General features: G+C 41.1%; 2 protein-coding genes across 2 annotated transcripts in view; both read left to right on the plus strand.

Annotated features, from left to right (window-relative positions):
- lrrc49 (leucine rich repeat containing 49) overlaps nt 1-15,348 on the plus strand; it is a gene marked incomplete at its 5' end in the record, with an annotated part of 39,587 nt that extends 24,239 nt beyond the window's left edge. The window contains 6 exons of the mRNA XM_083900576.1: nt 758-853; nt 6,946-7,180; nt 8,444-8,629; nt 9,234-9,343; nt 11,919-12,072; nt 14,698-15,348. Of these exons, the coding sequence (XP_083756702.1) occupies nt 758-853; nt 6,946-7,180; nt 8,444-8,629; nt 9,234-9,343; nt 11,919-12,072; nt 14,698-14,913 (997 nt within the window). The 3' untranslated portion in view covers nt 14,914-15,348. The remainder of the gene's footprint in view (nt 1-757; nt 854-6,945; nt 7,181-8,443; nt 8,630-9,233; nt 9,344-11,918; nt 12,073-14,697) is intronic.
- A 2,618-nt stretch (nt 15,349-17,966) lies between these two features.
- Nucleotides 17,967-24,184, plus strand: part of thsd4 (thrombospondin type 1 domain containing 4) — a 46,172-nt gene continuing 39,954 nt past the window's right edge. Inside the window, exons 1-5 of the mRNA XM_083901240.1 lie at nt 17,967-18,072; nt 18,178-18,247; nt 20,458-20,774; nt 21,916-22,360; nt 23,188-23,290. Of these exons, the coding sequence (XP_083757366.1) occupies nt 18,044-18,072; nt 18,178-18,247; nt 20,458-20,774; nt 21,916-22,360; nt 23,188-23,290 (964 nt within the window). The 5' untranslated portion in view covers nt 17,967-18,043. The remainder of the gene's footprint in view (nt 18,073-18,177; nt 18,248-20,457; nt 20,775-21,915; nt 22,361-23,187; nt 23,291-24,184) is intronic.

Below are 24,184 nucleotides of genomic sequence, written 5' to 3' on the forward strand. Positions count from 1 at the left end.
GTCATTTGTGTGATACTGAGCTGCGAAAAAGCCACTACTAGAGCTTGAACTAGAGGAAGCTGCTATTGTGATTCATAAAAGGATCCTCTTGGAACCAATAAAATGGTATGGCTGTTTTGTTATAGTATCCCACTTGGGATGATGTCCAGTTTTTCACCAGGCTCTTTGCCAGTATTCCAAATGCGAATAATAACCACCATGTGGCAACAAAAACGCCCCCACGCAATTAGGAATCTCTGATCCCTTGAGATGTTAAACTCCCCATGGTCGAGGTTTCTCATTTTGCTTTCACACGTACGCCACACAGTTCCTTTACTCGAGTTGATAATAATAGCTCACACTGTGTGAGTGCATGTGACTATCACCTGATTACTATTTCTGACCACATGCCGATGTCAGTTGACCTTAGTTTCCCGTGTCATACAATCCCACCTGCATTATAGAGGTTCAGCTCTCACTTGCTGTGGAATAGTGAGTTTAAATATTTTATTACAGCACAATCCTGAGGCTTTCAGTGAGTTCAGCAATTCCCCTGACATTAGTAGGAGCACGATGTGGGAAGCACTTAAGGCTACTGACCAGGGACAGGTGATATCTTATATTTCTCAAATGAGAAGTGCTGAAAGATAGATGGTTCAGGGGCACTGATTATCTTTACCTCAGATTAGAGGAGGATTTGTTCAATAGCCATGGGAGTCTGAACATCAGTAGATTGCTTTGTGTTTTTGTTTATTTTTCGTATTTATCTTTTTAACAGACGGGTGAGTCCAGGCTCAGGACCAGAGCGACCGTCAGGAGGAATGGAGAGCAGACTCCGCATCAACAGCCGTCCAAACAGTCCACGAGATCCCAAGTAAGACAGAAAGTTCTTTGTGTGTGTGTCTGTATGCATGCTTTTTTTTTTTCAAGTGGTCATCATGACACCCTTTTTTCAGTAGTGAAGTTTTGTACGGGCTGATGTCTGTCATGTTGTTTATGATTGGATACTGTCGCTGAGTTGTTCTAATTATTCATCTCCTGTAATACTAAAATATGCAGAAATGGACAGTGCTAGGATTCTGTCATTGAAACATGAGTTATCCTGCTGGCCCTCTATCATGTTGACACTGTTCTTAACAGTTGAGCTGTTACTGTCTTCTGTCGTCTCTCCTTCATCGACTATTATCTGTCCATTAGATTAGAGCTTCTCATTTTCACGTGTGTAGAACAGAAGATTTTTACTGAGTAAATTGTCTGCGCTCACCAAAATCTGTGTTCAGGTGGAAGCCATTAGACCATTACTCAGCTGACTGAGTTTCTGTAGCGAGTGGATTCCTCTCTCACTCTTATTATCGTCTCGAATAATCACTTTCTCTGACAGTGAACATTTTTCAGACTTCATTCTTTATGAGCTCGTCATCTGTGACAACTGCAATTCTTGGCTGTTTGACAGATATTCTGTGTCTCATCTATCTATAAATGCAAGGAACGCCTGCCTGCCCCCCACCCTTCCCTCCCACCCCCCCATCCCTGGTTTGCTTGACAGGCTTCAAACATTGAAATATTCAAATATTGAATGCACTAGTTTATACAATTAAAATGTTGGGAAACGACCAGAAACTCATTTTCACGTGTCCCGAACGTGTTATGCCACCTTTCAGACACTCCTGTTGGTTAAATTAAAACACTTGCAAGGCTGATTTACTCACTCACTCCCTCTAGGTGGACTTGAAACACACACAAGTCTAGGATAAGGCATTTACAAATAACCCATGCACATCACTGTAAAGTACCGATGCAGTAATGGATGATTAAATCCATAAGACCATTCAAATTTACGACTGCCAGCTGTATGAAAACAAAAACAACAACAATTCTTGTGTTGTAATGAATGGATATGTAATTGTTTAGTGACGAAATACATGACAACCCTCACTTAGGCTAGGAAAAAATGTTTTTTATATTAGAGAGAGCAGTGTCATGTTTCTTATATTCTTGTCTTTCAATGTTGCGAGAGATGAGCCCATGCATAGCAGCAGCAGTAGCTGGTGCATCAAACCCATGTTATAATATTCTCAGTATTCCCTTTATTTACTCTGCAAGTGTCGGGTATTGGCCGTTCCTGAGCTCTTTGAAAGACGCGGTGAAATCAGTACAGCTGTCTGCAGTGATGTTGACATCGCTCTAAATCAACCATCTGTGCTGAGTCTAATGTGAGTGCACAGAGAACGTGAAACTGGTCTGACGAGGGGGGGATGGCTGAGATGAAAAGTGGGGGGTTGTGTCAAGGACGATTATTTCATGTTTCAGAGCTGGCTTTTCCTTTCCTGCACTAGCATAAGAAAACGACCCTGAAGCATGTGTGGCAGTGGCTTTCCTTCACAGGGACAGAACACATTGTGGTGGAACAGGGAACGCGTAAATCAGAATATCCCCGTGGTAGACGTCACTACAGTCTAGAACATCTGTCGCCTCCCTCTCTTAAAGAGAATTTTAACTCTATATTGATGAAAGTGATGCAATAGCTTGTGTTGCTGACTACTACTTCTACTGTTGTAGATCAACATCTGCACTGCACCATTTTATGGAATGCTCTGAGAGTGTAATATTTCATACACATCCCCATCACACAGTATTTAGGCAATTAGAGACATGTGTATTCTACCAGCCCTGTCTTTTGGGGAAATAAATTGTTCAGAGATGACAGATATCCTTTTAAAAACCGCTGCAGGATTAAGTGAAATGGCCTTAATTGAAATAGATTCTGACACCAGAAAGCCACAGCAGGATCCATGTAATTGTGACAGATTCCTTTCTCTCTTTGCCCCTCTCTTCACTCAGCGTTTGTTACAGGGTGCATGTCTGAAGGGGATTCAAGGCCACCTGATTAAGGGGGAACAATATGTGACACAGTTGTGTGTGTGTTGATGGCACACTTCCAGGTAAACAGGAGTCACTCCCCATTCTGCACGTGACTTATCTTTGTGTTACTCTCGATCTTCTGCACCGCTGCTCACTCTTTCTGATTTACTGCCTTGGCAATCCTTCATCTCAGAGTCATGACGTATGCTGACGCTTTAATATGGGTTGAGTGTCTGGCAGGGGGAGGAACAGGCCATGTTTTTGTCCATGTGTGCTTCAAAAAGGACTTAACTTCCTTAATACTTTTAATATGTGAAGTATTACTCTTTCTTAGACAATGCTGTTCCCATTTGAATGCACATTTAAAGGGGAAATGTGTAGGGGGTTTTTTAAGACACAATAGGTGTGTACTTATACCCAGTCTTACACTGTGTTCATGCATCTTTTTTTTTTATAAACATGGAAACTATTTTCATGTGTCAGCAATGGATGGAGATTGAAAATAAAAGTGTGTCTGCTCCAAGCAGCAGCGGCTAATTATCGCATAATTAAAGATAAGCAACAAGGTGGTAATAACAGCCTGTAAAAACTTACACCGTACATCAAATATACACTTCTAATTACTCTCTGCCTTCAGCACTTTTTTTTTTCTTTTTTCCAACTCTCCAATGCAGACATTCATTTTGCTTCTCTTGTTGAGATGTGTTTGAGATGGTTGGCAAGACCCTGACGGTACGGTAAAGTTTCCAACCCATTGCTGCAGCTTGCTTTGTTTGACTAACTCTTCTGGCAATCCAGGTGCTGAAGTGCTGCAGGCCTAAACACACACTCAAAAAAAAAAACAAAGTTAAAGGGTGCATAGAGTGGCTGTACCATTGTTGTGTACCATTAATTTAATGAAATCTGCTTTCAGAGCTGTAGTGACTGTAGCTGTTGACTGAACATTCAGTGATGTCTTTCAGTTTTTGTGTCGGTTTTAGATGTGGAAGTGTGGCAAAGTACCCTGAAGACCTGTGTACATTTTTACGTTGTTTGTATTCATAGTCATTTTTGAAATCGACTTTCTCATGTTTACTTAAAGGACATTGTATATTTCAGAAGTTTCAGAAATTTTTATTGATCCCTGACAGTCTGCTGTGACCAGACCTTTACATTTGAATAAGAAAGGCTTTAATACATGGTGCATCATCCGAGGAAACATGTTAGGACAATACATCTGGATATGATTATCATTGACTAAGTGTAACTTCTGTCAGTTGCCTGTTCATTTATAGAGATTCAGGCTATAATTCATGATAATTCTTGTTGTTGTGTCTGCTGACAAGTGTAATTTGTGGCTTGGATTGTTGAGCTGTTGTTTCCCCGAAGGTTAGACACACAAGTGCAAAGAAGACACTGACTTTCACCTACTCCAGCTCTCGCATGCACACGCACACGCACACACATAGGCCTGCACTTTCTTGTCTCCTGTGGCTCCTGACCCAGCCACTTGCCTTAAACACAAGAAGGAATGACTTTATGTGACTGGAGGCCAGATTATCACCCACTGAGAATCTGAAGTTCATGAAGTTCACTGGTAGAATATTGGTTTATGATTTCTGGGTCGTCATATCAGTCATCTTTAATGTGTTTGATTTTTAAGGCTGAAACTTTTCTTCCAAGTAAGGAATTTTGCTCTTTCTTTTTCTTATACTGTTCCCTTATACTGACCCTTCATTTTCTCTGTGTAATTTCTCATTGTACCAAAATGCATGAACATTTTTGTTGTGAAATCATTTGAGCTACAATAATAATTGCTGTGACCATGGTTAGTTAATTATGTTAGTGATATTCTAATGGCTCATTCTTTACTCTGTGCACCCCTAGAATGAGTCTCACTTTTCCTGCAACAAAGGTGGCATTTTTGAAAGAAGCTCCAGTTACTTCACAGCTCTTTTTATCTATAACACTAGTGCAGTGCCTGTAGGAAGTATGTATTCCTATAGTGGGAGCTGCAGAAGATTTTTCAGTTATGGTAATGCAATCTGGGGCAATCTGACTGTCAGCAAGATACGCCCTTCGCAGACAGACACAACTTGCTTTATAGATATATGTCCGAAACAGTGAATATCATCTTCTCAGATTCCCCATATTTAAACACAATATATTGATAAATTAATTAATCCACCAATCTATCGGCCTGCTGAACCAGAATCTGTGAACGGTAAACAACTAGCCTACGGCCCTTTATTATGCACGGTATGTCTGTCCTGACTGTTGTTTGTCTGTGTGTACTTTATGTCTAACCTGTATGAACTGCAAACTGAATTGAAGTGAAAACTGATAATAATGGTTTATTGCATCGTATCGTATGTACAGTGCACTCTGTGTATACTTGTTTTTCACTTTCTGTCCCAGACTGATTCTGTCTCACCACTCTACACATACTTGATAAAAGTTGTTCCCCAACAAGAATCTTGGATTGGAGTTCTGCAATCAAAGGATTAGTCTTCTAATCACCGTGGCTTTCTGTTGCACTGAGACTGCATGGGTGTGAATATAAATAGGGGTGATTAGTTGGTTGGCAGCCTCAACCTAAAGTGATCAGTGTTGAGAAGATCAGTGTGTTGCCAGTAGTCATCTGATGCTCTGCCATGCTGAAAAGTCTCCCAAATGTCAGCAGACACAGTAGACTAAAGTACAGGGGCTTGACCAGGGAGATTATATCTCGCTGAGAATCGCCTTGTTTACCAACTCTTACACCGCTCTCAGCAGGGAAGGCACGAATAAGACACTGAAAAGACTACCAAGTGTCTGACAACTGTAGTTATTTACTTCTTCTTTATCTTTTTCTCTTAACGCCCTACTTTTTAGACAAATGTGACCAAAACACCTTAAATATATTCTTTTTTATTTGATAACCGAATAGAACATGATACTGTATAAAAGTTCACTGTAGTCAAAATTTCCAGGTAAACCTTTTGGCTATTAGACCTAAAATTGCACTTTTCCGTGTTAGGTGAGACCCTGTGACATGGTTCTGTGAGCTCTTAAAGCTTCCACATCTTTATGTATGATGATGATGACTGATCTTCTACACATGGGAGAACAAGGCGACGGTAGCTCAGTGGTCATCTTTCAACTGGAAGGCAGTGGGTTTGATTACCAGCTCCGCTAGTCTACATGCTGATGTGTCCTTGTGGCGAGACTCCAAGTTGCTCCGGGTGACTATGTCGGCAGCGTGGGAATGGGTATGAAAAATGTGGGGTAGAAAAATGCGCTGAACATAGATGCGCCGTAGGAATGTGTGAGTGAATGGGTGAATGGCAAAACTGTAGTGTAAAACAGCTTTGAGCAGTCATCGAGACATTGATTCCCATCCAATCCCGTGCTGTGCTGACCCAACCTGACATACCATTCAGAAACAACTCCATCACAGTGATGAGCCTGCATTTTTCTGGTCACTCCCTCAGTGGCATCACATATCGGTTTAATCATAAATGGCCTCACTATTTGGCTTCACCGCAGATATACAGTAGGTCACAGTGGTGGCAAGAATTCCTAAATAATTTTTTTTTCTTTTTTTTTTTTTAATTAATCAAGTTGAAGTTTCGAAGACGCCACTACAGGCTTCGTGTCACAGTATTGTGTGTCTTAAAACCAAACGCTTGTATTTGAATTGGGGTTGTTTGATCACTGTTTATCGATTCCTTGTTAGGGTGAGGTTGATTTTTTTCGGCCAATCAGCTGCTCGTCACAGAAAAAAAAAACATGGCAACTTAATATTCAGCTGGTCCTGCAAGGCTGCTGCTTCGAGAAGCTGCTGCTGTGTGTTCGCCGTTGAATGAAGATGGACAAGGGAAAACACAGAAGAACTAAACCGTGGCTGTACATCTTAACAAAGACAGAGGCAGACGCAGACTTTATCATCGAAAACTTTCTCCAGAGCTTATGTACAACAAACGGGTGGATTATTTAGCAGCCGAAAGAGAGTAGGACGAGAATAACTGGACACCTTGAGGCGACTACGTATATGCGAAAGCCATGTAATGAGGACTGAAAGGCAGAAAATCCTTTGCATGCAGCATAACTGTTTGTATTTGTGTCTGTGTTTGTGTTTTACAGGCTTGTGGACACGGGGGGCAGCAGTGTTCAGAGCTTGTCCCTGTCCGACAGTCACCTGGCAGAGCTGGATGGAGACACACTACGTTTATTTGGACTCGGAGCCCTGGAGGCTCTGGAGAGAGGTTGGGGAGTTCAGACCGCTGGCGCTGTCACTGTCATAGCCTTCCGCTACATCAACTTTGACACCATTGTATCGACACTGCCGCGAATAAGGGTCAAGTTCCCCAATCTATCGGTGAGGGCATAATCCTGATGATGTGGAAATTACTCTTGAAGAACAAAATGATTACACACTGAAGAAAATCATGCGCTGATTGAACAGAATAATTTATTGAAGGTTTATAAGTTTTTTTTGGCACTTGTACACAAGGGGGAGATATCTGTCTCCTTCTGAACAGGGACTAGAACACCCTCAGATGTTCAGACACTGCTGGTGGTTATGAGGCTGATTAAGGATGAAAGATCAGATGAGACTGTCAAGATATGCTGGTGATTGAGGAAAAAGAAGTGAGAGAACTAAGGTCATGAACTGTTGATGATGGCATGACAGTGTTCATGCATGAGAGGAGATGAGAATGTGAAAGAAATTTTGAGGAAAGCATGCAAAATGTTCCTGACTGAACTGAGACTAAAGCTTCAGCTACCTGGAGTGTTGGTTTGAAAAGGTGAAAAAAAAGTGTCCTTCTGCTGCTTTTCAGTTTGAGAATCAAGTAGTCAATCAAGAGGGGAATTATTTTTTAAAAGGCTTCCGTATAATATTAGCTAATCAGTTAGCAATTGTAATTGTACCATGCTTAATGTGTTTTTGGCCTTTTACAGGGAAAACTAAGATGATTGTATTTGGGCTGTTCAAAAGTCATTTTTTCACCATCATTAACACTAAACTGTGACTTGATTACCCAGAGAATAATGATGTTGGAGGTGGCACACTCGTCCTGCCCTCTCATGGCAAAATAGTCAACTTGTGCCGTGATTTAATGACCCATTTGTTTCTATTATTATCATTGTTAAGCAACATCACCTGACCTCAGCAGACAATTAAAGGTAAACTTTGCCTGTTCAGGACAGACTTTAGGTTTTCTGTCAGATTTGAGTGAAGGCTGTGGCATTTGTGGATACTAATGTCACATCATCAACTATATACATTATGGATAGTCTGAAAGAAAACTCCCTGATATTGCTCAATGAAGTTCCAACACTGATGTTGTAATTAGCTGGTGTGCATAGGGTCTTAGTTTAGAAATGCAACAGTTTTACAGAGTATAGATTACAAAATCTGATACTGTTCACTATTGTATGGCTTCTACCTCACTCTAATCCACAGGTGTCGTTGCTCCTGGGCATGACATTTATGGAGGCAGATCTAATCAGGAAAGGCGTATTTTTCTTGTTACTTCTGCAGAGAGAGAAAAGTTTTGTCATCTTAATTTCATGTTATGAAAGAATAAATGTGTTGCATTATGATTTTTATTCATAGCAAATTACTTTGTTTTTTCAGCACCTGATCTTCCTGGAGACCAACATCAGCCGACTGCCGCAGCTGGCAGCCCTGGCTCAGGTGAGGCGTCTGGATCAGCTGACTATTCACCCGGAGGGAAACCCGGTGGTCAGTCTGAGTCTGTGGCGCTCCTTCGTCATCTACCGCCTCCATCACTTCAACCTGCAGAGGATTAATGGCCAGGAGGTGAGACCAGGACAAGCTTTTACATGTCCTTTTACATGGCTTTTTGTAAGGAAACACATTTATTAAGCAATAACACATTGGACTGTCTGGCTGGGTGATATGATCAAAAATACACATTATGTCATAATAATCACAATAAAAAAAACGTTTCAAATCAGTGGATATCAATGATTAGTGCAAATAAATATCTGATTGTTTTCACTTTCCTAAGTTAAAGTTGAAGAAGTCACTTTTTAACATTAATAAAGTGAGAAACATTTCACAAGGAAAAACATTCGGTAACACTTTAGATTAGGGAACATATATTCACCATTAACTAGGTGCTTACTAACATGCATTTAAGTAGCATATTCGCCCTTTATTCGTAAATATTAAGCTATTAACAACTTATCTAGGAAAAATCTTAATTCATGTCATAATAGAGGTAGAATAAGGTTATGTAGAATAAGGTTATGTAGAATAAGGTGTACATGTATATATTTATGTTAGCAAGCACCTAGTTAATGGTGAATATGTGTTCCCTAATCATAAAGTAAATTATGTATTTTGTTGTGTTATTTAGTGGGTATTTTACCTATCCACTGATGTTCATGTGTCCACCCAGGTGACGATGAACGATGTGATCGCTGCCGAGCGCGTGTTTGGAACACTGGGTCACATCGCAGCGACTGAAACTCCCCGGTGCCGACTCCTGCTGCTGCTTGAGGAGTCCAGGTGAGACGCTTGATCGCAGATACTGAAGCACAACCTAATATTAACTACAATCAATCAGACGGTGTGTGTGTGTGTGCTGTGTCCTGGATAATGTACAATTGCTTTAAATTATGTCAAGAATGCAGGGATTCTTAAATCTGCATAGGTGTGAGTTGCAGCTTGCGTGCTGTGTATATGCTACTGTGCATGCATGTGCATGCCTGTGTGTATTCGTTTGCATGTGTGTGTGTGTATATATGCGAGATAGTGAGACGGAGCCTGGCATCAAGGAGCCAGGAGAATAGCACGATGTGTCTCAGGGTAAGGGTGGGTATTTGGCACTTCCTTACAAACATTCCTCTCTCTCCTCAGCCAAAAAGCTTTTGAGTTCTGTCACTGTCGGTCAATGAAAAACATCCTCGCGAAGTGAAACACCGCTGAACTTGTCACGCACAAAAAACATTTGCTGATGAAAAGGCAAAACTGTGAAGCTGTTTTTTTTTTTCACTACTCCAGACTGACTTGACTCACATGATGACAATAATGTGCAGGTGCACATGTGGATCTCTGTTGTGTGGAGAAAAAAAAAACAGGAAACGCATGAAATTTGTCATCACTTGCTGTTGAAAATCACTGCAGTCTCTGAGTCTCGAGATGAGATTTATGATTTTCCTGAAAGACAAACTGGCTCATGGCTGCATCTTGCCCTGATTAACAGCCCAAAGATAAATGTCATTAATAGCACTGGGATCTTATCCAGAGTTATGTGCATGCAGACAGACGACCCCGAAGGTCAGTTCATCTCCATTTGTTACACTAGATCCTGTTAGGTTCTTGTTTCTTCTTGCTTCTTGTTATGTATCGTGTGTTTTATGGTTAATTTGCACACTTTCATTTCACTGTATGCATGTGTGTTGCACACACTGTTGAAACGTCAGCGTGTAGTGGAACGCCCCAACAATCCCAGAGTTTGGGGATTTATTACCACTGGTCCTGTCACTGTGATCTAACTCCTTTGTATGTAACAGTGTATTAACAGTTTGTTTATGGAAATGTGCACATTGTTAGCCATTAATTATGCACTTATTACATAATAATACTAATAACAATTAATTTAGTATTTGAAATTGGAAAATTGATGGATGGATGATATTTTATACATACAGTACACTCTTAGAAATAAGGGTTCCAAAAGGGTCCTTCTACAAGGGCCGAGGTTCTACCTGGAACCATTTGCTTCTGAAAAACCCGTCCCCGAAGAAAGGGTTTTTCAAGGGTTCTTGGTAACACGAATGGTTCCAGTAAGAACCATTTTGATCCAGAGAACCCTTTAAAACCCCTTTCCTGAAGGGTTTTAAAAGGGTTCTTAGTGGAACTCTCCAAAAGGGTTTCAGGTGGAACCTTTATAAAAAGGTTCTACCTGGAGCCAAAAAGGGTTCTCCTATGAGGACAAGCTGAAGAACCTTATATGGTTCTACTTAGCACTTTTATTTCTAAGAGTGTATAAATATATAAAGGGACATGCGGGATGTAAAGGGCATGTACAGATTTTTTTTTTGTCTCAGGTTGCTGACATAGACTCTCTGTGAATAACAAACACACACACACACGATGCACACATTGTTTGACTTTCATACATTTGGACAGCCCAACCAAAGCCTTGACCCTAACCATTAATAGTTATTACCTATTAAATATTAATAGTTAAAAGGCGTTGTTTTTATTATGGATTTCATCCAATTTTTTTAGATGTATCTTATCGCCTCTTATCATGAGATATTATTGTCTATATGTCTTTTATTTGTTCTTCTGTACATCACTGTTGGTTGTTTTAAAGTGCTTTACAAATAAAAGAAATACCTTACCGTAACCAAACCAAGATTTATAAGTTCCCTCCAACCTTGTCCTAACCACTTAAAGCCTAACCCAAACCTTAATCTAACCACTATACAGACCTTAAACTTAAACAGTTACTCAGAAATTAAGTTCTACCTCATTAGGACCAGGTTTTGGTCTCCATGAGGACTGCTGGTCCTGACAAGGTCAGTGTTAAGATGTAACAAATACAGGTACACTCTCACACACACACACAGATACGCGGGCGCGCACACAGACTTATCCTATATGGAATGTTGTTTGCCTGCAGCCTCCTCAGCATCCTGGCAGTGGCCTGTGGAACATGTTGGTGCAATACTGTATCACAAAAGATTTCACACTGACAGATGTAGTTTACATCACTTAAGTCCTCTCCTGCGCTTATAAGTGTACATATCCTGCTGCTGAGTGACAAGAATGCAATTAAAGTACTAGCTTTGAAATGGATTCAAATATAAAAAAAAAAAAATATTTTATTAGTTCATACAGTTTGGTCACTGTTGCCATGTGACTTTCAGTGTCCTTCAAAGAACACGCCTTTAAAAAGAAAAACAACAACCATATTTTCATCGTGTTAAAGTGAGAGTGTGGATTGACACAAGAACACACCTTTATTATGTTGTTGTTACTCATTTGCTGCCACTGTTTCTCTCCACTCGATGTGTGTGTGTGTGTGTGTGTGTGACTCACTGTTTGTGTCTCACTGCTCTTCACCTCGAAGGAAGCGTCAGCTGCAGTTCCTGTTGGAGGGGCGAGGCCGGCGGCCAGGGCTGAGTCCAGAGGAGCTGCGAGACAATGGGAAGCTCCTGGGAGAAGGTCTGAGCAGAGCACTGTTCAACTACCCGAGCAGAGACTGCAGTGCAGAGAGTCCCGAGGTCAGTCGCCTTTTATCCACTGGCACCACAAGGGTTTGACTGTGGCAACACTTAAGACTGTGCTAGTGTTAACAATATACAATAAAATGAAATCAAACTAAATAAAAGAAGTAGCAACAGTTTTTTGAAAAGCTATGCAATCAAAGCCTGGTCGTATCTAATAACAAGGCAGGATTTTGGAACCATCAGTAGGGCCCTGCAGGCAGCAGATCATGAATATAGGCTAGACAATTCAAAACCAACCTTTGAAGCCAAGTAGTAAAATATTTTCAAAACTCATAGGTTGCTTCTTTCTCTTATGTATGTGAAATGCCTGGCTGCACAAGCTTCAGTCTGTAAATGTCTGATAACTCCGGAACAAAATGTGTTGCAGTCATCAAGTCAGGATGAAATAAAAGCACGGATCTCCTTTTTGAAAATTTGCTGAGGATGTTGTTGGATGACAGACGAGAGGAAAGATTGTCAACTCAGCTAGCGCTGGAGCCTATAGGGAGTTATTACATCAATCTCTGTTTTGGAGTCATTCAGCTACAGAAGAGTTTCTGGACCCTTGTCTTTAATAATATTTGCTTAGGCAGCACAGAATACACAAAACAGGACTGGTCTACACCACATAATACTTGATTAAGAACACTGTGTTATCATCAATCATTCAATAAGATGTTGGAAACTTTGTCTGTTTCTTCCACATCACAAATCCTCTACTGGATTCACATTTGGTGACTGAACTTACTGACACACAACTTTTGCGTTGCGACATGGAGCATTATCATGCTTAAAGTAGCCATTAGAAGAATGTAAACTGAAGGGATGAATGTGGTCCAGAACAATAGACCTTCACTCTTGGACTCTTGACACAAGGCACGTTGGGTCCGTGAATTCATGCTGTGGATGCCAACATTCTGATCAAGCCATCTGCTGAAATCCAGACTCATCAGACCGGGCTACAGTGTCCAGTTTTGTGGAGCTGTTCTTGGCTGACAGGAATGTGGTCTTCTGCTGCTGTAGACCATCTGCTGATGCTTTTCGGCTCAGCACAGTTGAAGATAGAGACTTAACTGGAGCCTTTAATTCGGCTCTATAGCCAGAGTCTATTCATGTTCCTTTGATCTAGCAAATCAAGTGGAATGTTTTTTTTTTTCATTCTTTGGACCATTCTGATTAGAAAGAGTAAGCTGCACCAGTCATTATGTCACGGTTAGAATCGTAATCAACCTGATTGATTGCATAAATATTACACTTTGGTACAGGTTTGAGCACTGTAAATGTATTATTTTACCTTCAATGCTTTCTATTGGGCAAAGACATTTTACTGGCGTTGTAAAAGTTTGGGGTCACTTAGAAATGTCCTTATTTTTGAAGGAAATTAAATGAATCAGAAATACACTCTTTGCATTGTTAAAGTGGTAAACGACTATTCTAGCTGCAAATGTCTGTTTTTAATGGAATATGTACATAGGTGTATAGAGGCTCATTTCCAGCAACCATCTCTCCAGTGTTCTAATGGAACATTGTGTTTGCTAATCGCGTTAGAAGGCTATTGGATGATTAGAAAACCCTTGAAAATCCTTGTGCAAAGATGTTAGCACAGCTGAAAACATGATTATTTTGAAGAAAAATCATTATTTCTAATCTTGTCAATGTCTTGACTATATTTTCTACTCATTTTGCAACTCTTTTGATGAATAAAAGTGTGACTTTTAATGGAAAAAAACAAAAAAATTGTATAGGTGAATTTTGAACGGTAATGCATGTGACTGATCAAAGACGACGTTATTCTCTGTAAAAATGAAGTGACAGATTTCTCGTCAAGCCAATGAGTTTACTGAAAACCAAGATTCCAATGCTGTCTCTAGATGGTTTGCTCACAAATGGAAACCAGACACTGAATATTTTTCAGAAGATGCAGCTAATGCATAACATGCAAACCCCCACATAACAATCAGACAGTGATTTCTGGGATTTGAAACCTTCTGAAACCACTGAAGAGAACTGATTATTACCCACACTCCCACTTACACTTAGTCCCAAGTGATTTAGTCAAGAGATTTGAACCTAAGTCAAGAGATTTAGTCAAATCTATTGACGGACATCAAGAGATTTTGGGGGTAATTGCAAACTTAGCATCTGAGAGTTTTCATTTTACTGAACAAAAAAAAAAAAAAAACGTAGCATTTTTGCTGCTATTTTCAGATGGAAAGATATTAGCAGCCTTAATCATTGAAGTCGTGGCAGTTTTCCCAACCTCTGTACCAACTTCTGTCTGATGTACAAAACTTTGGAGACTGTGCGTTTTCCAGGAGAAATCTTTTTTGTGTGCTTTGTGCACATGTGCACAGAGAGCTTTGTGCACATGTGCATAAATGACAAAAACAAGTTGATGTTTACCACATATTTAATTCCCTGCAATGGCTACATTCAAATTACATGTAATGAGTGCATATTTGACAAACTTCCCACTACGTCAAATCAGATCAAATTATCTGTTTCCATACTGTTGGAAGATATTTACGAAACACGGTGAGCCAGCTTTACTCTTGCATATTCTTTGTTTTTTTTCCTATCACTGCTCTAATCACAAGAGAACAAGACAAAATTAATGGGATACTTTTCTCTTCCTCACAGGAAAACACCGTGGAGTCGTCAGAACGTGCCGCCATGGTGGAGCAGTTCCTCCAGGAGTTGGTCCAAAGGGCGTCGGACACAAATCTCAAGGGCGAGGCTCTTCACAAGCTCTGGCCCTCCATGTTTGCAGAGATGGTGAGAGACTGTGTGTTGGACATGAGGGATCGAGCAGCCTTTTGCCAAGCCAGCCTTGCAAAGTTCTCTGAGACCAAGTGAAGAGGACCAAAACCACGTGGACATAATAGTTCAGACTCAGACCAACATGCCACCAATAATGTAACACATCATCACTTAGTGACTTTATCGATTGTCAAAATCTTCGATCTTTGGATGATAATTGTTTTAAATGTGTCTAGAGAACTTGTCCTGATTTGAATGTAGGTTTTCACTGAAAACACAGTCTGGTCTGTAACATACTTGAAAGTTTAAAAAAGGACTCATTGTGAATTGTGGTCCTTAACAGAGCGTCCTCTGCACTTTAAAGTCTTTCTGAATGGCCCCTCCTCACCATCACCTTCATCAGCTAAAAAAAATGTCTCTTTTCTCGAGACTATAGAATTCATTTGATTTCTGTCTTAAATCAGTATCACGCATAGATCACTCACTTTCTCCTGCCTGACGTAAAAAAGGGCACAAAGACTTTCCTTTGTTTTCCACTGATTTTCTGTATTGTTCTCAGAATTAAAAGATTCTATAATAACACCAATTGTGAAAGATACCTTTTTTTTTGTCTTTACACTTTGGTAAAATGCTGTTTTTTTTTTAATGCAGTTAAGATGAGTGTTTGGAGATTGTGAGTGAGGAAAGGTCACCGAACATGCACCTGGAGGGGGAAAGTGTCTCCTGTCTGACGTCAAAAGAAGAGGGTACAAACAAAGGACAAGGATTCCTCTTTCTTTACCGCTGATTGTATGAAATATAAGTAGAATTAAAAGATTCTGTAATAACTCAGATTATTTTCAGGGTTTGCGTGACTGTTTTGTCTCTGCCTCGAAACCAGGCATCAAACCCAGTCCTCATATTCCTCCAGCATCTATAACACGTCATTCTTTTTTTTTAATTATTTTCAGGCATTTTGAAGGACGGAATTATCACACTTCACTGCCGCTGGTCTAACGCGAGGCTGAGGCGTGTGTGTGTATGAAAGGTCCAGACCTTAAGGAAGGATCCTCTGAGTGGTTGTGAACTTGGACTGGAATGTCCCTGAAGGCTGGACCAGTTCTTTACCACCTGTTCCTGCTCCCTTCACTCAAATCAGCCCACAAACAATGTTTCTGAGGCCTTTGTTTAATCAGGCAGAACACAGCACACACACACACACACACACACATATGGGAGTTGACAGGTGTTCTGTCCAATGTCCTCCATTCCACTGGAGATCAACGTCTTGCTCAAGGGTACTCGATTAGGAGAAGGTCTAAATTGTGGTCATCTTTTCCAAAGTTTTGACAATTTACGGAACAGTAAAAGCCTCATTTTGTACCCTTATACAGTTTTAGCTGAAGCTGAAGACAGCTTTTCATTCTACACACAGAGAAATCAAATGTGGAGCGGATTTGGATTTTTTTGAGGGGAATTTTTACTTCTCACCCAACACATGGCCTACAGATATGCACATCTTCTGAATAATAACAATGCTTTTACTCTCCAAGCGGTCTATTCTAAGATTTAACACTGGCTAGAGTGAATATTTAGCTGCTTCTTGTGGAGAAGCTGCTAAATATTGTACAGTACTTTATGCATTATGTTTTAAAATTAACAACACAGGTATTTTCTAAAAGTAATACAAGATAGGATAAACTGTTTTAGTTCTTTTTTTTCTTTATTACTGTAAAACTATTGCAGGACTATAACATCAAGCCATTTTATTAAGGAAAGTGGCATAATTTGAAGCTTTGCCTTAAATGTACAGCATTATGGTGATTCAAAAAAACCAACACACAACCTGTGTTTATATTGTTCTGTAAAAGCCTTTCACTGTTCATGATGCTGTGATTGTAGAATGACTGAATTTGCAGCACACCAGAGTAGTTGTTCTTGCTATTCTGGCTCTTAAACAACAGTGCAGGGCATATAGTGTTAATACACCTGGTATCAACCAATTTGATGTTTTCCTAACCTTAACCATAACCCGTTAAGGCTTAACCCTTACTTTAGCCTAACCACAGTTGACATCTTAATCCTGACCTTGACATGAGCCTCAGAAATTGGGGTCTGTCTCATGTCATGAGGACCAGGTTTAGGTCCCTATGAGAACTACTGCTCCTGACAAAGTCAGTGTTTAGAACAGAAAATATTGTGCAGCTATTCTTATTCATATTCAATTCCTAATGTTCATGCCTTACCCTTAATCTTAACAATTCATATCTTAACCCTAAACTTAACCAATTCCTCAGAAATAAGGTGCTGCCTCATTAGGATCAGCTTTTGGTCCTGACAAGGACAGTGTTTATGCCAAACAAGGTGCCAAAGAGGTAACAGAATACTCGATTATACACGCACACGCGCGCGCGCGGCACGGGGGGGGGAGTGCGCAGCAGAGGGAGGTTGTTGTGCGTCTTCGTGCGTCAAAGTAGATTCGCTGGAATCTCCGTGTGATGATCAACCCCCGGACTTTCTCCTGCTCTTGGAGTTGAAGTCACCAAACTCTGAGTCGCGGATCGGGATTTCCTGCCTCACATGCGCTCAGCAGCGAGTGTGTGGAGGGAAAAACCCTGCTGCATTTCCATTTGGATTCCCCTTTTGCACCATGTGGATACCTGCGCGTGGAAGTAGTAGTGGATCTGTGTAGGAGGAACGGGTTCGAAGGGACAGTGAGGCGGCGCACACTCCACCAGGCAGGTATGTAACGTATGCGTTTGGACTGTTTTTGATCGAAAAAAAAACTCTCTCCTGGTTCGGGCACTAGAAATCTGCAGCACTAACTCCTCCACTCTCCTGTCTGGTTCAGTGACATTCATTTTGACAGGATGCAATACATGGTGTTGGGGTTGGGGGTCAAAGCACTTTCCTAACTGGCTCTCAGACCTGCTGTTACAGGGGCAGGCAGTCTTTCATCAGGGGGGTCTCATTAGGAGCCAGAGGTGAGGAGGTCAACTGACATGGTCAAGTGGACAGAAGACAAACCTGAGTCAGTGTGTGTGTGTGTGTGTGTGTAGAGAGAGTCTGTCAGTCTTAATAATGTGGGTAAAAGTACTGTTGACAGAGAGGCTACAGTGATCTGAGGATAGTAATAGAGATTGAAACTGTGGACACAGAGGCAGCATTTGTGTTGAAAGTGCCAGGGACACTAAATGTAAACGTATGTCTTTACAGTCAAGTGTCCATCCTTCAGTCTCCAGGAGCCATGCACGGAGCCTGTGTCTGTACTTTCAGGTAACGTCAGTGCGACTTCTTCAATTATGGATGACATATTTTTGTGTTAGAAACAAAAACAGCATTTTAGTAAAACTCTTTCTGTTCTGTGTTATTTACCCACAGAGTTTATGTGCTGCTGCTATTTCTTTGGTCAGACTCTCTGGACTGCCAACACACAGCAGATCACAGGAAGGTGAGTAGCAGTTGTGTAGCAGGTGGTGGAGTTTTAAACATGTATGATCAAAATGTTTTTCATTTTCTTTTACGCAGTTTTTATTATTATTTTTTTTAATTTATTTTTTAAATTATTCTGCCTCTGTTTGTTAATGGGCTGTGTCAAGCAATACTATCATACCTGACTGAGGGAGTGTAAGTGTGTATACACTTGCAGCGCTGAGGTGGGCGGGGTCAAGAAATGTTTATCATGTCAAAGTGCTGAACGACTGGGTTATTTTTAGCTAGCTATTTTCCTTTTGTTGTGTTTCCAGTCATTCTCCAACAGTGTCTCGCTTTACTAGCGCAATGTTGCTGTTGCCTCCGTCCTTCGTGACACGAAGCAAGCCAGGAACGTCGCCAAGAGGCACATGAGCAGAAAGAGATTTGTGTGACAGTGATTTGAAAGCAACTCACTTTTGTTTATATTTAAAAAGTCTTTTAAGTGTGAATATCACTCTTGGAAACCTGACCAGGGTGCAAAGCTGTGAAAGTGCAACGACAGACAGCGAAAAGTTCCGTTGAACTGACAGTGAGGGCTAATATCAGCAGACCACCTCTTGTCCTCCGGAGCCACAGGAACAACATGGGTGCGCCAAGTGTACGAAGCACACTGACAGATCAACTATCTAGTGTCGGGGGTTTGGCTTGAGTCAGCTCCGCGTGTCTCCATCGGGAATCCAGCTGCATGACCTGTGGCTGACCCGAGACATGACAGTGGCGTTGAGTTTCAAAGGCTGCAGCGGGGGCAGAGGAGGCGGAGGGAGGTCTGAAGTCCCTCGAATAGCTTCGCAGGCTGATTGACAGGAAAAGAGCTTCCTGCCAAGTCTCCCTACTGCTTCTGTATTCCCTTTCCATCTGCTAAAAGTCAAAGACAGCTGAACTTTTACTACGGCCATGTGTTTGCCCAGAGAGGTTTCTTTTGAATGGAGACAAAGTGCTCCTTAAAGAGCAGGATTTCCACACGGCTCTGTGGACAAAGCCCGCCTGGCACAGGACTCCTGTTGGCAGGGTCCTCAAACAGAGAGTGCAGTGATCACTGCTAATACATCCCTGACAGGGCTGCACAGAGGGACAGAGTCAACAGTTAAAATGCAGGTAGCCAATGGGGGATAGGACACTAATATCCAAATCAGGGCTTTATTGCCGTGAACAGAGAGTCTTTTTCATGAACAGGGGTAGGAAGCAGAGGAGCATTATAGACATGTTAATCAGATGAGGTCACTGACTTGAGCTTTTATACAAGGCAAGTATCTTAGCAGATCCAATTCTTCTCAATGGAAGCTTTTCATCAATCCACATCTTGTGGCGCAATCCTGTTTCTTTGCATTTGTGGTTCTAGCGTCACTAAGTTATTTTCAGAGGTCAATCAGTATGGGGCCTATGGCTGATGCTGATCTTTAGAAATCAGTGGTGATGCTTATTTGCTTTGGCCAATATTTTGGCAGCTTTTTCCCCTCATCCATCTGACAAGATAAAGTTTATTGGTAACGCTTTCTTTTACAGTCCCCTAATTACCTGGTATTTAGCTGGTAAATTCATGGTAACACTAAAGTGTTACTAGGTAATTACCAAGGGTAATAAGATCAGTAAATACAGTGAAACCGTTGCCAAAATACTGGGTAATGCACGGTAATGTACTCGGTAAGTAAAGTAAAACTGTACTGTAAAAGAAAGCCAAGCTTGTTTCCATGTAATTACACACATTTTTAGGGTTAGGTTTGTTAGATTACCCCTTGGGTAAATAGCTAGTAATTAGGGGACTGTAGGTACCTGCTTATTACCAGTTTATAACCCAATAATACACTTACATTTACCATAGTTTTGCCATAGTTTAGCTGTACATACCTTCTTATTAACAGCAGTAAAAACACGCTATAATTAACTATATAGTTACCAGGTAAATGCCCAGTATTTTGGCAACAGTTTCACTGTATTCACTTTCTTATTACCATTGGTAATTACCTAGTAACACTTTGGTGTTACCATGAATTTACCAGGTAAATACCTGGTAATTAGGGGACTGTAAAAGAAAGCGTTACCAGTTTATTTATATAGACCCAAAATGGTCTTTATCAAATTAACATAAACCAACGTTTAATCAAATAAAAGTTAATATAAACAGAAATGTGTAAATTGATCTACCTCTTATGGATACTCTGCATGACCAATTCATCGGTCTACATCCAGGTTCATCAGAGGCCAGAGCCCCAACAGGAGGTCAGAGCCGAGCGTGGAGAAGTTCACGGCTCCTGGGGCACCTGGGGTTCCTGGTCGACCTGCTCCCGCACCTGTGGAGGCGGCGTACAAGAGCAGACCAGGCCATGTCTGCCTGTTTACTCTCCATCCCAGTATCCCTCGAGAAGTCATGGAGGTCATCCCCAGCACCCGGGTCTCGTCATCTCAGCCGTGAAGCCGACGGTGTCTCTGCACCGCAGCGTGGGCTGGCCTTCCAACGGCAGCCGTCGCGGTGAGCCGAGGAAAGAGGCGCGACCAGGAGGACGAAGGTATCACTCATGGCTCTCACTGGTTTTGGGTTCAGATGCACAACATTTTCACACTTTGCAAGGGTGTAATTTTCTGACCAGTTTGACTACAACCTTCTTATATTCCATGATGCTCTAAACATGTTGAAGAAACAAAAGACACCTGTGTCTCATTCTCTTACTACCAACTGAGACTCTGCAGAGATGGTTCTCGGTTCAGCTTTGTTAATAAAACTCTAAAATATTCACATTAAAACATAAAAACATTTAGCTTGATCCTGGCCTATTGCTGTAGTGGCTGTTGTGATTGTCACTGCTCCGTCCTTAATGTGTTGGCAATCTGCACCTTCCTACAAATGACCTGCAAACAAATATAAACCCATCTGTAACCAGAGATAGCACTCAGGGAGAGCAAACCTCCACCAAGCCCAGCTCCATTTCCTACAGAATCAATAGTTTCCCCTCTCTTTCTATCTTTCTTTCTGGGGCCGTGAAGTGTATCCTCAGAAAACATCATTAAAAACATGCTTCCTTTAGAGTTATGCTGCAAAAAAACCAAAAACCACCTTTGTGGAGATAATTATCATCATATGTCTCATTGTTTATCCTCAAAGCCACATTAAACCCATAAATATTAATATTGAGAAAGAAGTTGATAATAATTAATTGTACTGTCACAATGCTAATTGAAGAATATTTCATATTTTTCAGTATTGCATCACTCCGAATCTGAATCTGCAAGTCCTTAAATCGCCCGTGCTGCATGCTGAGCAGCCTGATTTAAAAGTGGCTCTTTGGAGCCGTCACTGTGGGCCGTCTGACTGCCAGCTTCAGGCTTTTATTGCAAGAGTCAAAGGCTCAGCTTGCGCTTTGCAGCTTTCTGACCTTCCTCCTGTTGTGCTCGCCTTTAAACAAATAGCACTGGCAGCTGAGTAATGAGAGCCAAATAATGACAAAAGCTCCCTGATTTCTGTGCTTCTCAAAAGTCTTAGTTTGGTTTAAGCTTCTCGAAAAGTTTTCTCAGGCAAAGAGGACGTTTAGCTAAAATGTCCAACTATACTGAAGGCCTGTCTTGTAAGTCAGTCGGTAAAGATGGGGATACGTGTTGATCTCGGTCGATCTATGCTGTCAATGATTTAGTTGACTCCTCTTCTGTCTTCAGGAGATTCGGTCATATCATCCCGGGGAGGTACGGCTACGGGAGAGCGCCTTATGTCGCTCCGCTGCAGACGGACACAGTCCAGCAGAGACAGAGACGCTCCGCTGCTGCTGCTGCTGCTGGAAATTACCCCGCTGCCCGAGGCCACGCTGGCCAGAGGTCAAACAACCTGGACCCCGCAAACAACCTCCGTCGCAACAGCATACCCTACATGCGTCCCAGGGCACAGCAGTCCACAAATAACCAGGTCTGGGCCCCGCTCTACCAGCCTGGTTCAGCCAAGCAGACTGAGGAGCAGGAGGTGCACTCTGGCAGACAGACCTCTGGGTCCCAGCAGCAGCAGCAGCAACACCATCATCATCATCATCATCATCAGAGACCATATAACCCCTTACCTACTTCTTTCTGTACAGGCGAACATTCTCACTACAGCATCTGCAACAGCGACGTACGTAAGATTTTCTGATCATCGTCAATGTGTTGGCCAGAGGTACATTTATGAATTTAACGGGATCACAATCACATTAATCAACTCCCAAACCTTTTGAGGTTTTTCAAACCCCTAAAACTTTATAAAAACTTTCAACGCCCGGGTGAAGACTTTAGTAGTATATTTCATTACACTGATTACATTGACATTAAAATACTGTACATAGAATAATAAAGTAAGACTTCATATTTTATTAGACACATTTTAATATGGGGGCTGTCATTTTATAAATGTTTTTTCTTAAGTGCGATTAATTGCAGAAGTTCATTAGTTTATTTTGGTCAATCAATATTTTTTCATCTATTTACAGTTTTAAGTCAATATTATATTATAATGTAAAGGGAGTTTTACAAGCAAATCTTGAAATCAAATGAAACTTTTACTTTAAGATTCATTTCAACATTGCAACAGCATTTGCACTTAGCAGGAGATATTTTTTTAGTATTTCCTTTTGAATTTAAAAGTATTTAAAGTTCCTGTGTCTAAAATGTAGAATAAATAGTTTTCATTTGGCAGAAATTTAAGTTCTAATAATTAAAATCGTATAAATAGGTTTTGATGCTAACTGAAGGCTACACAGGTTCTTCATCACGTATGGAAGGGTGAGGTGAGGTGAGGGATATTCAGCTGCAACTTCACCAGTAAATGTTGCTTAATTTTTACACCCTGTACCTTGAATACTTACATTTTCTATTTTGGCTTCAGAAGCCAATAACGCAGGAGCGTTACGTGAACGCGCTAAATCTGACTGTGTGAATGTGTGTGTGTGTGTGCTCCATCCTCAGGCCTGTCCTTCATCCAGCAGACACTTCAGAGCTGTTCAGTGTTTCTCGCACAATAACCGACCTTTCATGGGCAGGATGTATGAGTGGGAACCTTTCAATGAAGGTAATTTTATTTGTATACTGTGTATATACTGTGTGTATCTTCTATACTGCTTTATCCTCCACATGATGACATAGGGTGAAAGGTGGCAGAAACACCCTGTAAGGGTCGCCTGTCCATCACAGGGCCACATAGAGACAAATAAGCATTCTGTCTCACACTCATGGTCAGTTTGCAGTGTCCAATTTAGCTAATCCCCAAATCTCTCCTTGCTGCAAAGGAAAGAGTGTTAACCACTACATCAACCGTGTGGCCCTAATGTATATAAGTACAGCTACAACATTACAATTAAGTAATATAATGACATGGATAACAGTTGTGCTGCGATGATGCCATGACCATGCTCACGTGTGCTTATTAGCAGGTAATATTTATCTTAGTTAAACATGATAAATTTAATAATTAGCACAAAACACAGTGTTTGTTTGACAAAAGAAAAATTTACAAGAAAAAAAAAACCCCAAAAGAAAACAAGGAAGAAAACAAAAATACAGTGTATTTTTTAAAGGGATAGTTTGGATTTTTCAACATTGACTTGTATGACACAGACTCCAGGAGTAGAGTGGATGCAACAAAGCGGTGAAAAGTAGTTCCCGGGAGAGAGCTGAGGTCACAGAACTAGGGTTTTAAACCACAAACTGCCCTCCATCAGTATGTCAGATCATGCTATCGATTTGGCACTATTTTCTGGCCTGTATCACTACGCTGCGCGGCCGTGCAAGTCACAAGTTGCAGTCTTTAACCTGTTTTAGTTTAGAGAGAGCGAGGGAAATTAGCATCAAAATTCCACAAACTTGTGATTTTCAAGGCTGCAGCAAAAAGAAAGCTCTAGCTTTCGACCTGTTTGTTTACCAAGCTGAGTAAGATCACAGGCAGAAGAAAAGTTGTGTTTTAAAA

Source organism: Microchirus variegatus (genome assembly GCF_963457635.1).
Source record: "Microchirus variegatus genome assembly, chromosome: 14".
NCBI classification, from domain to species: domain Eukaryota; kingdom Metazoa; phylum Chordata; class Actinopteri; order Pleuronectiformes; family Soleidae; genus Microchirus; species Microchirus variegatus.